The sequence below is a fragment of the Rhinolophus sinicus genome, chromosome 17 (genome assembly GCF_057876585.1).
Source record: "Rhinolophus sinicus isolate RSI-liver-muscle chromosome 17, RSI-T2T, whole genome shotgun sequence".
In the NCBI taxonomy this organism is placed as follows: domain Eukaryota; kingdom Metazoa; phylum Chordata; class Mammalia; order Chiroptera; family Rhinolophidae; genus Rhinolophus; species Rhinolophus sinicus.
In genome coordinates this window covers 146,583,892-146,599,692 of record NC_142517.1, presented here as the reverse complement: position 1 = coordinate 146,599,692, position 15,801 = coordinate 146,583,892, and the positions used below count along the sequence as shown (strand labels likewise).

Here is a 15,801-nt window from a genome sequence, read left to right as displayed (position 1 = left end):
TGCAAATCAATCCATTATAGTTCTGGAAAGCTTCTTGATCTAGAACATGAAGTTGCCTCCGTATAATTACTTATTTTCTGAGTCTGTACCAATAACTGAGCTCTTCCCCATAATAGCCCCTTTTAGTAAAAATGCTGCATCCTTCTTATACCTTAATTCTCAGTCAAGTGAGAAATTCCTTCCATAGGTCAAAAGCTACTTATATTTAACTTGATGTTCATTGTGATCAATTAAATAATATTTTCATATGCTTGAGATCTATATTCTTTAATTCCAATAAGAATTTTTATTGAAAAGCTAATTATGTTAAAATAATAAAATACCCTAAATTAAGTTGTACAAAATCCCTGTTCGATCACAGTTTTCAAATTTTGTTAAGAGACTTTTTGCAAGAATGTATGAAGTTTATAACAAAAAACTATTTAAAAAGATAATAAAATGATGTCATGAGGGAGCTCATTTAGAAATGAGAATTCTGACAAATAATTTTCAGTAATAAGAACACCATCACTATATTTATCTTATTTTCAACCATATAAATTAAAGAGATTTAACTGATATATTTCGCCAGCGTAACTATATGTTTAGAATATACTTTAATTCAAATTGCTAATATCATATATAATTTAAAATTTACTTGCTGATCCAATTTAACCAAAAATAAAGGCTTATAATTGGATAAAATCTAATCATTTTGTCACTTTCAATCTACTTGTAAAACGTAGCAATCTATTAATAATTTTAGCTTATATCTCTTGCAATTAAAGCTTGAAAATTTCTAGACAATCAATAGTACTTACCTCACTGATTACGTGTTAATGATTCTATGTGTATGTGTGCACATGGTCTAACACAGCACTCACATCAGGCATCTCATAGACTAACAGTTATCAATATGGTGGACATCTGCTTTTAAGCATTGAAGATTCCACACTAACAGTAACTACTCCCCATTATGCTGCTTCTCATAAAATTATGCAAAAAGTTAAACAAGCATCCTACCTTGCAGAAATTGTTTTCCTTTCCCTTTGCAAAGCCCTTGTTCTATCTCCCTTATGTACCTTTTCATCCTGGCCTATATCCATTGTTTAGCATTTCTTCCTACTAAGGACTTGCTGCAAATCTCTCTTCAACGTATAACCCTATTGGATAAAGGTAATTAAAAAAAGTGGAATTTATATTTTCTAGAAATTTTGTGTTAATACGCTAAAGGGGAACTACTCCCAAGGAAATGTGAATTATTAGAGTGCTGAGGTAATGTGTCATTAAGTTCAATGTCTAGTAGGGAAGTATGAGGTTAGTTTTTTTTAGTTTAGTTTTGTTTTTATTTTGTTTTGCTTTTTTTTTTTTTTTTTTTTTTGGAAGGGATCATTTTAAAGAGCTTCAATTTAGCAAATGTGGGAAGTTTAATCCACCTTGTGTCATTATTGGATGTAGAGAATACTGGCCTTCCTAATTCCATAGCAGTTATCCTGGACTCTGCTTTCTTTCCTGAGAATATATGTAACTAATTCCAGAATTGAACTCACGTTTTCTTTGCCAAAAGATGAGTATAGCATAAGAATTCAGGCAAAAATGATCCACCAGAATACCTAATGCTGGGAATTTAGTCTGAGAGTATTAGAAATAAGAAATCTGTAATTATGTGTAACCACCTGATGACCAATAACTTTATATAAATGAGTGCTGCTGAGTGTCAGAGTGATTCTCTCAACTCAGGTAAGAATTAGAGTTAAAAAAAAAAATTAAAGTTGAAATTTACTGTAATTAATTATGTAATTTTTAAGCTGTTCAGTTTTAGTTATGCTAAAATTAAATAATGACATGGGGCACTCTGAAGAAGAAAACTGACAAGATGCAAATCGATATCATAAAGCTTCTGTATATACCTGAGTCATGTTTGATTTGATTCATATTTAATACTTTTACATCAAACAAAAATGCTCAGCCAACTCCTGAGAGTAAAAATCCAAGCATCTTACACAAGTTTTCTTGATCATTTGTATGAATTTGTAAAACATTGAAATTTCCTCCTTTGATTAGTTCAACAAACCTTAAGGGAATACAAATTAATCATGAACAATCTAATCCAATTGGATTAGAATGTACTAATGGGAAACTTCAGAATATTGCATTAGTTGCACATATACACAATGTGATTAGAATGGAACTACACATGCTTTGTTTGAGGGAGAAGCAAAAACTAGATGTATAAATAATTTTGGTATCTAAACTCTAGATGTGGTTATTATTCTGTGACTAAATCTATACTAGAATTTAAGTTATACAGATACGCTCTAGAAATACTCAGAAACTATCCAGATTTAATAATGATAAAATTATTTGGGGAGCAGTATCTGAAATAGCTGCTGAATTCCCAAAGTCTCTGAGGATACAATGACCAACCACCCTTCCTATTGTAATTCAATATTTTTGCAACATTCAACGAATATTATTGATACCATCTGCTTCTTAACTTTATGGAACATGAATACATTCAAGCTCCTTGGAAAGAATTACTGTAATGGGAACTAATATAATCACATTAGTATACTTATTTGAAACTTAACTTTTATAGCTGATACTTTTATTTATGTTCCATGGATAAAAATAATGATAGTTTTCATAAGGAAAGTTATATAGTTCTGATATTCTGCTCATGCTTATTGCCCAGAGAGATTACTGACTACCTTAAAATAAAAATCATACATTTTATTCAACTCAAACCTAAATCATTCAATGAATATTTCTGGGGCATCTAAAGTGTGTTAGGCTTGGGAAAAACTGTTATAACAAAAAATAACCAAAAAACCATAAAGGCTAAGACAGACAGATTTTACTTCAACAATTAAATTATTTTTTAAATATCTTTTTGGATATCAATTGAGTTAAAACTTGTATAATAGTCTGGGAGAAAACCCTTGCATTGTACATAACAGACAAAATATTAATTACCAGAATACAGGGAGATCTATCAATACATAAAAGGGCAAACAATTTCCAACAAAATTATGAACAAAGAATATTAATGAAAAGAACAAATCCAAATAAAAAATGGCAAAAAAGAGATTCATGCCTAGTAGCCATGTAAGAAAACAAACAGGATACCTATGCAATTACAAATAAATATATGGATATATGTATACACACATATATGTGAAAAATTTAAAAAGACAGATAATCTAGAATGTTGATAGTATACTATAAGTGCTCAAGCACTATCAGTGAGAGTGATAATCATTATAGTTTTTTGGATGGAAATTTTGAAAATATCTACCAAAATATATGTGTATGTATCCATTGATCCAATAAACCTATTTCTATGAATATATTGGGCGTATAATGACAGAAATATGTAACACTCATCTAGTGTGTAATATTTGCCATGCATTTTTATAAGTGCTATATATATATGTATATATACACATATATACATATATATATATATATTATTTTCATTTAAGTCTCAAAAAACCCTACATGGAAGGCCCTATTATTATAATTCCCATTTTACAGTAAAGAAACTAAGTACAGCGAGATTAAGTAAGTACAGAGAGGTTACATGGAGCCAGGATTTGAACTAACTCAGGCAGTCTGTTACCAGAGCTCTCTTTCTTAATGCTACTACATTCTTCAAAAATATCTTCTCAGGTTCACCAAGATGTTGTTACAAGAAATATTTCCGTGATTTTTTTTATAATAGCAGACAACTGAAACCAGACTAATGCTTGCTAGTAAGTTTTGATACATCTATGTAATATAATATTATTTAGCTTCCAAGGAGAATTATATAATCCTATATGAATTATATATTCAACATAGCAAGACATATTAAGTTAAAAGAAAGGAAATGAAAACAGTACCTATTATTTGATTTTATTTACTTACATGTGTGTATATACCTGTATATGTACGCAGATGCATCGGAGAAGGACTTGAAAGATACACATCAAATGCTTAATGGATGGAAGGTTATTTGGGGGGAGGGGGACACTGGTGATGTTTTATTTGCCTCTGACATATGCAACAAAATAAGAAAAGAATAGATTTGAGTTCGATAATCTCTAAAAACAAAACCAAACAAACAAAAAAATATGTAGTCACATTATTCACATAGCTTACGGGAGGAAAGGAATATTTTAAAAATGCATAAATGCCACAACAGAAGTACAGGGAGCCATTGGAGTTCCTGGGGGAATTATATCAAACCTGATACATGAATGATAATTGCAGGTGAATGATGATGACATTTTGTACAAATGTGGCAGCATTCATTAACGCATCAAATTTTGTTTTAGAGCTATGCAGAAAACTGAAAGCAGAAGGGAGCATGTTGAGCTTTGGAGTTGAATAGTTCCACAAGGTTGGTGTGTGGAATGCTACGGTTGAAAGTAGGTCGAAAGGCTGGAAAAACTGGGCCAGGACCAGCTCACATGAACTTGTGACCTCGTGTTAAGTCACTAAAAGGCTGTTAGGTAAGTTGAGAGATCAAATGAGATTGACCTTCAGGAAGCTCCTCCAGCAGCACTGTAAGGGTGGCTGAAATGTGGGCACGTTCTGAGGCAAGGAGACCCACCAGGACGACCAGGAGCTGGTCTGGATGCAGAAAGAGTATAAGAATGAGGATCATTGAATGGATTTCAGAGAACTTAGCAGGTAGAATAGAAAAGATTTGGAGACTCATTTGATTTTGAAGTTTATGAGTGAGAAGTAGGAATCAAAGAAAATGTAGGCAGTTCACATAAGTACCTCTTTTAATTCTCGACAGTATGTTCCCCCTGTACTAAGAATTTAATCTTATTTTTCATCTAAACTAATTAGTTGTGATGATGTAGACAGTTCACTCTTTAAAGGCAAAAGAAATATCTTATCTGTGTTTGTATCCCCCCTACCCAGCATAGCACAGATACATGTCACACATATAGAAATACAAATAAACAACCATAAATACCAATCAAACATTAACAATAAAAATTGACATAATCCTTTAAAGAATTCAAAAGTGTTTGACTGTAGCAAGGAAAAGCAGTTGTCTGTACACATAAAAACAATATTGACTATAGCTGGCATCTTTTATTTCAACGTTTAACATTTCAAGGTATCACATAGATAAATGAATTATGCATTATTACAATATAGCATATTAAAATGATTTAGAATTTCCTCCTCATAATATTGTATTCATTCAGTGATACCATGGTTGGTGCTGCTGAAAAAGCATTTATTAAATAATAAAAAATCAAAATTCATAGGTACAAAGGTACTTTACTTTCAGAAGCTCTGCACTCTTTTCGGATGAATTCATCTTAAGCCAACCAAAAACTGATAACCCTGAATTATTAAAAAAAAAAAAAAAAAAGTGCATGCTGCACATTTTGCTGGAAACATCAAAACCTGTGCTTATGAAATCATGCTGGAACTACATTTCTATGACTTATAAAAGAAATTAGGCCCTACACTCAGAAAGCTGGTTGTTAAATATTGTAGCTTTAAAAAAAATCAGCATGCTGGACAACGTTGGTATTTTACAGACACACATTTCAAGAGCTAGAAATGAATATAGGCCTTAACATTAATAAGGATCCAAAGATGCTGCTAATAAATACTACTTTTAATGAAATGATTTTTAAAAGGTTAACAAATAGAGAGTTAATCTTCAAAATATCTTCAAGGATTCTTCTCTCAATATGTGCTTTCTGTTTACCGGAAATGCAGATCAAAAGACTACAATATTGCCAAAAGAAAATAAGCTGTTTTCCCAGTTACATATAAATACATTTAAAGGTATGTTTTCGGAATCTTTAAATTTGATTATGAATTTGCTTCTGCTCAAAAGAAATGCACAAGCTGTCCATTAAGAAAAGGAAAAACAACTGGAGGTTTTATAAGAACAGCTTCTACTCACCATGTCAATGGATACACAGTTAGAAAGCTACCTCTCCAAAGAAAAACGATATTTATAGAACAGCCAGCACTTCAAAAATATGGTTAGTATGACCACACTCAAAGTTCTCAAGCTTTTTACCTGTGACCAATAGGAAAAGAATGTTGCTACTTACAATGGGTTCTTCTGTGAAGGGTAATGTCTGCTTACATCACATAATTTCAAAGGATTTGCTAGAACAATCAGATTTGCTCAAGCTGAAACAGCCCCAATTACTAAGTAAAAACTGCCCCCAGTTTTAAGCGCCTAGAGGGCTTCAAAATTCTATGCTATTATAGTATTTGCATCCTTGAAAAGACAACCAAAAAGCAACTAACCAAATGTTGAAAATGTACTCTTCAACACTATTTCAAAATATTTCCACTCTTCATTCATATACCCATTTAGGAGACATAAAAAGACACTGTCAACGGTACCGACATTGCCACTGGCCAATGAGCACAGGCCAAGACCATTAGGGCATATAGTAATTATTTTTAAATATGTAAAATTAATTCAAACGTACAGTTTTTTATACATCCCATGTTAACTTTAAATTAATGGGGGTCTTGAGAAAAATAAAAATCGATATATGAAAAAATAATCTTATTTTAACTTTATGGGCTCTTGTATTATGCTGCTCTATTCAAGAATGTTATTGCTTGCCTAAATTGTGTCTGTTAGACTTTATATTTGTCCTGAAAGGTAAGATTATATTACTGCGTGTACCTATGATTATGGTGGAATCATAAAACCCTAAGCATTGGGGGAAGCCAATGGAAACTTCTTTTCTATTGGCAAACACAGAGGAATACTATTCCAGCTGTAAGAAGAGTACCCTTCACCTCTCTTTTGTTAGTGAGCCTTAACGAGGAGTTGAGTCAGAGAGGTGGAACAGATGTTTCTGATTTCCTGCAACTCTTGTGAAGAAATTCCCTGATATAGACCAGATGACTGTGGAGAATTCAGTAGAAAGGAAGAAACAAAATAGTAGCTTCCTTTTAAAATTAATTAATTAATTAATTAATTAATTCATTCATTCATTCATTCATTCTTCTAATTATTCAGCCCTTCTTTTTTTCAAGGACTACACAGTGATAGGAAAGTTACTAAGCACTGGATATACAAGTCTCTGAACTACTTTGGATATAGAGAGAATAATAAAAATGAAACATTAAGATGCAGAGTAATAATGGATTGTGGTATCAAAACTACACGAAATACACTTTCCAGAGAAGAAGAATACCCAGTTGAAGATAGATAAAACTGAAGCATCTCTGAAGCCAACCAATAAAGTGGGTATTTTATAGAGTATTGGAAGGAAACGATGTTGTAACAATTCCATTCATAAAGGCTCAGTACTTAAAAACTGTATCTTTAATGACTATATAAGTGAAGAATAAGATTTAGTATAGAAGTCAGGGTATAGAAAATGGGAATCTTTTCACAAAGCATCCTGGACAAATTAACAGATGCATGCAGGAGCTACTAGAAAGCAACAAAATTTCCTTAGCCAGAATATCACAGTGGTCAGGAGAATTAAACAGAGTTCAATATAAACTTTTTAGAATTCTTTGTAAATGTGTGTGTGTGTGTGTGTGTTTATGACTATTACAGCAGAGCATATAATTCTCGGTATGAAACCTCCTGTCTCCTCCAACACCACCTTCTCTCTTTACAAACTTCCCTGTTACTCAACGAGGTTATAAAATAAAAACCCAACAATTATAGGCAATAGCAAAGAAATCCAAGAGTTTGATTTTAAGAGTAACAGAAACCATGAGTAATGACTAAAATAGTTATCCACTCTAAAAGGCTATAGATACCATTCATATGACAGATTCCTGGCTGCCCCAGTACAACTGAGTTTATCTGTTTTTGGATGATTTGAAACCTGGCTAAAACTAGAATTGTTTTTAGGCATCCAACTGTAGTTTCTGGCTTTCTTTCCTTCCTCCTTTTCCACTGAGAAGGATGTTCCCCAAATATCCTTTCTCTGCTTTCCAAAGTACGTTTATGGATATAAATGAGCCCATTTTATAAGAACAATAACTTCCCAAATGGTATTTATTGTACTGTAAAAACTACACTTTCCAAAATATACAAACAGTTCCTGCTGAGCAACATCGAATCATTAGTTGCAGATAGCAGGTGTTCTTTTTCACCTTTTTACTCTAAAGCTTGTCATTTCATTACCATTTGAGAAATTGTTCCACTGTTTATCTGCCTTTTTCACCCAATGGGAAATTACACAAAAGACTAACACATCACTTTTTGCAAACAATATTCACCATGAGTGAATATAACACATATGGTTTTAATCATTTCAGTTACTTATATTCCTAAATGTTAAGTTGTATATAATCACACATAACACATTTCTTTCTTCCATTACTCCCTTTGTTCATATTTGAGCTTATATTTTTCTACAAGTAATGATTTGAATTCAAAAAGTATCATCAAAAGAAAATGAAAAGGTTGTATAAATGTCACTGCCTTGCTGTGAATTTTACAGGCTCTTGCTGGACTCAACTCTGTGAACATCCGGACTGGGTTTCCACTGTAAAGGAAAGTACATCTATGCACGAAATAATGTGCCTAGCAATAGCTTCTTCACGTAGAAGACCTTGAAAATGTGTGAAAAAAGTCCTTTTCCTAATCACACATTTTCACATGCACTGCTCTCATTTTCCTTTTTTATACAGCAGTGCTGTATCTTAATAAGAAAGGTCATACTGCTCATTCTGTTCTTCAGCTGTAAAAGGGTTTTCACAGGCTCATATAAACTTTCAGAAAGCAGAGTATGCCAATTAGAACCCAAACAGGCTTTTCTAAGCCATGTAACAGATGATAATGTAGAAAAGAGGACGTGAGGAAAGATTTTTGTTGTTTGTTAAGGTTTACATAATAATGACACTGATGACCATAAGACCTACACATAAACTATCAAAAATGGAACATAAAAATTATTTTATTAATGTAGTTGAATTCCTATTATATTAATTTATGCTTTGGTCTCTTTGTGTAGACTCATATCTTGAAGGCAACCCTGTGTCTTCCTCCTGTTTGTATCTTCTCATAATTTCTCATTTTTCCCCTTAAAAATAATGTAATGTCTCAGATTTTTTAAAAAAATAAGTAACATGACTGCTGGAGAAATTCTATAAAATTGTAAAGAACTAAATTACTTACAATCATACCACCCAGCAATGGGAATTTCTCACAATGCTTTTTTTTTTTTTTTTTTTTTTCTTTTCTAATGACTTTTTAAATTCTTTAAATTTTTAAATACTTTATTAAAATGTATTTTATAATTCTTTTTAAATGAATTTTTAAGCATAAATAATGTTTTTATTAAGAAAATTTAGAAAATATAGAGATAGATTAGGAAAAGCATGAAATTACTCAAAATCCCACCACCCAGCCATAGCCTACATTTACTTCTATTTCTAGATCTATCTTTTTCTGTAACTAAGGATAATATTTTATTGTCCCATTTGATGCCCTTTCACTTATCTTTTGGTGAGTAATTTACTATGTCATTAAATACTCTTTCAAAATAAAAATGTTAATATCTTCATAATTTTCTATTTTTTTCTGTAGATCATTTAATCTTTTCCTACTCAGGTATTTAAGAAAATAAGGCAGTATAAAACACATCTCTGTTTAAACATTATCAAAATTTCTTACCAATTCAGCCAGCTTTATTTGTGAAACAAAGAAATAAAGGCTTACTTTTCTTAAAATTATTTTAAATTGACCTGATACATGTTAATTTGGATCTTTTTGTGTACTGCTTGCTCCATTTTTCTAGCATAATATTTGTGCCGAGAAAGAACAAAGAAAGAAAAAAAAAAAGAACATTTAGACATTTGAGATCAGTATAGTCTTTCTCACTATAGGTGAAAATTAACATCATAGGACAACTTTCTCAAACACAATTTTCTACAACATTATGGTCATAAACAACATTATGTTCAAACTAGTAGAATAGCAGCAATAATAAAACACATATAAAGCATGTTGAAAATTTGATTTTCCCCTGCAGAGAAAGAAACATATTAGAATTGTTTACCTGGGGATATGATATAGAAGAAATCTTTAAATTCATCCATCCAAACTTCTGCCAGCCTCCTATTGTTCTTGTTGATGACATGACCAGTGCCACCAGGAAAAGTGTATGGAGTTGCCTTCCGAAAAACATGACCAACGTGGGAGCAAGTCACAATCTCCAATGAGCCTCCACATTGCCAAATCTGGGGAAAAGAGCAATTGTTGTATAACATTCATTGTAGATAATGCAGCAATATGTACTGAGAAGTAACTGAGGCTAGCTAAGGCCAAATCTTCAGATCTTATATGGTTTAAGCAAACATCAGATGGACACAAAATTTAGAACTACTATACTTAGGTTTGGCAAAAGATTCTAATTTGGAAGAAGTGTATATATTTAAATATTGTAGCATTAGAATTATGGAAGCAAGATATAATTATTTGCATGTGCCTTTACAAGACTAGTTAATTTTCAGTGTCTAGTAGTTAATGTAATTGCTGTTCAATAGATATTTGGTGTCCAAAATCTGCTGTGAATGAATGCGTTTATACACGTTAGATATCATGGTCAATAACTGAGTTTGATTAAAAAAGATATGTTATACTGCATCCGTCTGGAATTTTAAATGACCATTTATTTCCAGTCATCCATATTTCCTGTATCTTAGGACTTTGGATATGTTATTACTGTTATTAAAATGTGCTAGGACTCCTTTGCATCTGTTTAGCATCTATACATCCTTCAAAGCCCATCTCCAAATCATTTATTTTTAGTACTTAGATTTATTCCTGTGTGACTTTTGCACTTTAAATATGCTTTTATGAAAACCTGACTATATTGTAAGCAAATGTCTACTTCACTCTCACTACTTTAAAACTATTTAGGTTGGTGCAAAAGTAATTGCAGTTTAAAAGGTTAAAAACAATTGCAAAAACCACAATTACTTTTGCACAACCTAATACAATCCCTTGGAAGACATATGCCATATATTTCATGGTATCCAAGATTTACTATGCAGTTGAGGCAACATATTAAGTATCCATAAATCATTATCTCTATTAAATTCCATTGGATAGCCATAGGTTATACTAGTACTATATGTATATGTGTGTTTTATATAGATATTATATATATGTACTTATATATAGTATAGATATATAGATATGCCATATATACATATAAACACATTCATATATTTATTATAAAAGTAATATATTACATATGCATACAGTTTTTAACCCAATAAATAAAAGTCATAATTATCACTATACATACTTGGAAAGATTTGGTTTTATACTATAACTAACGTTGTTCTTATTTTAAGGAGAGATACTTATCTTTAAAGAAAACGTTTTCTCAGTTGGCTCCTCAATTAATATTTATTTTAGAATATAAATGTTATTGTTAGAGGGCTGCTGTGGGGCTTGTGTAATATAAGAGACATTCATTTTTACCAGATTACACATGCTAAATAACAAGTTATATTTGTCGACAAAGGCTTGACATTATATATGCAATCTATTCTTTCTCATTTTCTAATTTTCTAAACAGTGTAATGCTAACAGAGAAGATGTTCCAAACCCAACAATGAAATGATGGAGCAATATCAAAGCATGGAATTCACCATTCCCCTTAAAAGACAGGATAGCTCATTATTAAATAATCAAAGTGCTTAAATGGTAACTTTAGCATCTTTCTAGCAAGAAATCCATAAATCTTGTAATTATACACATCTTTACATTCTTCCTTACAATTGAAATAGAGGAAGTTGACCCTTCTCTAGCAAACACAAATTAACACTTGAATGTCAATCTAGATCTTATCCCTTAAGTCTATCTTAAGGAAATCAGTGCTTTGGTCCTCTCCTTGATCTTCTCCTGAAACAACAATAATTTCTCTTATTACTAGATTATGTCTATTTCTACATTATATCTCCTAAAATCTTCTATCTTCAAAATAGATTTAAAAATAGATAAACAAAAACATTATAAAACACAGTGAAAACTTCATCCCTTGGTCCACATTCCTATTCAACGTATCAGCTTTTTAGGCTTCTCCTCACATAAATCAACATAAAATGTGTATGCATGTATGTTGTTTTCCCTTCCTCATTTTATCCATTTTTATACTCATTGTGAAATGCAGTTTATCTCTGCAGCTCCCCCGAAATTGCCATGGTGAAGTGAAGATCACACTGTTTCCCTATGATGACTATGTAGCAGACCCCTTTTTTGGATCATCTTGCTTTCCCTTCTACTACTTCACTATTCATACATTTTCACTCTAAATTTCTATTTCAATGCTAGTCTTTCTCCTTACTCAGTCTCTAGGTAGTCTTCTTTGTTCTTATTACTTTACATATGATCTGAATACTTACAACCTCAACAGCGACATCTGAGCCCAGATCTCTCCTCTGGGATCCATATTTATGAATCCGAACATCTACTTAATACCTCCTCTTGCACATTTGAGAGACATCCACATAAACGTGCCTGAAGTGAAATTGATGATTCATCCCCAATTTGTCAGCCAGGCCTTATTTTCCTTTCAGTCATTTTTAAAATCATCAATCAATAATACTGCCACCATTCACTCAGGTGGTTAATCCAAAAAACAAACCAAACCAAAGGGGGAAATAAAAACAAGACTGAAGCGCAACTGCCCCCCCGCCCATCCCACACAAACACTAAAAACAACCTAGAAGTCATCATTGATTTCTCCTTTTCATTCATCACTTATATTCAATCCATTAACAAATCTTGGTGGTGTTATCTATAAAGTAATTTTCAGTATATCCATCTCTCCCTGTCTCCACCATCCTGGTCCTAACCACCACCATCGCTTGTCTGTCAATTGCAACAAACTCTTAACTGCCTTGCTGATTTCACTGTTGCTCTCCTATAAGTTGTCTGAGAAATCAGAGTGGACTTTTAAAAATTTAATCAATTCATTTTGCATCCCTGCTTAAATCCTTCGATGGTTTCTCACTGCACTGTGACTATAAATAAACAAAATCCTTTAGCAGGGCCTCTAAGACCCTATATGATTCTCTGCCTCTGTCAATAAACACTGGTGGTATTGGCCCTCTGCCATTTCCTAGAATAACAAATCACATACGCTTTCACACATCAAAACCTCAAGACTGCTTTCCTTACACCTGGAATACAGTTCTGTCCGCCCTTCACCTGATGGCCTCTTTTCAATGCTTCTCTTCTCAGCTAAAACCTCATCTCATCAGAGAGATCTTCCCTAATTGGCATATTTTAAGGTCCCCAGTTATTTTCTCTATTAGCATCCTATTAATTTCTTTCATTGCTTATCGCAATCTGCAATTTATTTATTTATTTGTTTGGCCATGCACATTTTCCCGCAACTAGATGTAGACTCTGAAAGGGCAGTGGAAATGTCTAGTCACTGTTTTTTCTCCAGAGCTAAGTCTGGTGCTTTTTGCACAGTAGCTGTCACTGCATGTTGGTTGAATGGAAGAATTGACAACTCAAAATTAAGTGCCGAGATTAACATAAAAAAGGCATCCTTGGCCGAATGATAAGATTTAAACAGACATATTTTCGAAGCATTATAAATTGCATTTTTTAAACAAAATATTTTTAGTATTAATCTAGGTAGAATAGAATGGCATGCAACTGGTGTTCTACATGCCTTGGGAATGGAGGCAGTTCTTTGGAGGTCACGGCACAACAAATAAACATCAGAAATGATCGATGGTTTAAAACAATGTTGCTAAATAATACAATTTAGATTTTGAATGTCTTACCAAACCCACACTGTATCTCTCTTAAAAATATGATTCAGCTAAGCACTCAGATATTTTGTGACCAGGCCACTCAGCAAGATGCCCCAGATTCAGAAGAAATAGCATATGACATGTTATACTTGAGAGGGAATTTAAGATCTCTTTATTGTGTGGAATGTGGTGTTAGGGGTGGTGATTTTCCCTGGTCTTCTATGGATTATACATGAATGAAGAGTGTCTTTCTTCCTTCACCCAAGTCATATAGGGGAACTAGGTGATTGAAGGAAAGACTGGCATTTTAATCCTCGTTGGATATGTGTTGAGGAATAAAATCAGCAGAGTACTGTACTGTAGTGCTGCCATCAGAACACAGCAGAATGTGGTGCGTGAGTACATGGGAAAGCCTCAAGTGTGGGGAAAAATATGACCCAGGTAAAATGAACACCATTTCTGGTGGAGAGAATCCTAAAAGTGGGTTAGGGTTTATTGAACAGCTTGTTCCTGTAGAATTGATAGGTCTAGTTATATACTGACCCTGGGAAGGAAGGAGTAGTCTTTGGAGACAATTGTACAAGACTTTAGTGCTTCCCAAATTACACAGAGCATGGAATCTAGAAGAGAAAAATTAAGCTGTGGGATTAGCAAAGATGAGGATATATGAAAGTACTGAGGTTTGGCTATCCTCCTAACTTGCAGTAAATTTTTTTGTTTACATGTATAGGCATAATGCAATAATGATTGTTTATTTGCAAGACAGAAGGGAAACCTGTCCCTAACTTTGACCCTTACAGTTGGAGGCAGTTCTTTAATATACTGGGGTGCCAAAAAAAATGTATACAAGTGGACACTTAGGTCAACGTTGCTCAAGCAGTTGTTCGCTGTAATCAGAAGTGTCTGCATGTTGATGGTAACCACTTTGAGCACCTCTTGTATTATAACTGCAGAAGTTAACCGTGACTTCACCTTTTGTTATCAGTATATATTGAGTATTACAATTTTAATACAGTTTTCTTTTTTAAAACTGTGTGTACATTTTTTGGCACCCTTTGTATTTAGGAGATATAATAGAGGTGGAGGCAACTTTTCCACAACACAGTGAATATTGACCTGTATTTTGTTTGTGAGCGATAGTCTACTGACTCCTGGAATAAAGGGAGTTCTTCTCCCATTGCCACCTGTGCTCATAGAATGTGTAGATTAAAGTCACATTGTATTTCCCAAATTTGGATGAAAATGAGAAGAACAGGGTAGGGATACATAAGATTATGCATTAATTAGAGTGATATCTGGTCACAATAACCACTTAATATAAAAACATTTAATTCATCAACTATTTATCAGTTAGTTACTTTGTACTTAGTAGATACAGTGCCCAGAAAACAATATGGTTAAATGTTAAAGTGAAATGAATTCAAAATGAGTGGAGACCCCAAGGACTACCGTGATAATTTCCCTTAGTGTACCTTCAATAAATATTTTGGAAGGATGGAAGAAAGGAAGGAAAGAATAAATGGAGGAAGGAAGAGTATGGCATAGTCATTAAGAAGTTGGGCTTGGAAATAAATGAACAGATTTTTTAGTGACTGCTACTTACTACGTATGTATAGTTGTGAAAATTATTTAAGTCTTCAAGGTCTTAACTTGCCAATTTAAAAATAGGGATAATAATAACCACTCCTTAAGACCCTAAGATGTGTGAGGCACTGTACCTGACATTTCATATGGGAAGAACTAAACAGTTATCTGTATATTACTTAAATTTTATTGTTGCTTGGGAAACAAACATCTATAGATTAGCAGCTTATTCTTGATTCTTAAAAATATTTTATTTAACTCTTAGTGAGTTTTACTATTTTTGGAATTACAAAATCAACATCTAGGAGGTTAGGTACAGTGAGGAGTTTAAAAGAATAGCCAGTTAGTCTCCGATTAGAATACTACATTGTGTTCTCTGAAATCATTTTACAGTCTCTGAACAAACAGTATACACTGAATAAAACATGATGTCTCATCCACCTGAATGCCCGACGTCCAAATTACTTTGCATCATCGATCATATCTGATTATTTT

General features: G+C 32.8%; 1 protein-coding gene across 6 annotated transcripts in view; it reads right to left on the bottom strand.

Moving 5' to 3' along the window:
* Window positions 1-15,801, bottom strand: part of GALNT13 (polypeptide N-acetylgalactosaminyltransferase 13) — a 462,057-nt gene that overhangs the window by 148,368 nt on the left and 297,888 nt on the right. For all 6 annotated transcript variants that reach the window (XM_074336508.2, XM_074336503.2, XM_074336499.2 and 3 more), the window contains exon 9: window positions 9,999-10,179. In XM_074336508.2, coding sequence (XP_074192609.1) covers window positions 9,999-10,179 — 181 coding nt within the window. The remainder of the gene's footprint in view (window positions 1-9,998; window positions 10,180-15,801) is intronic.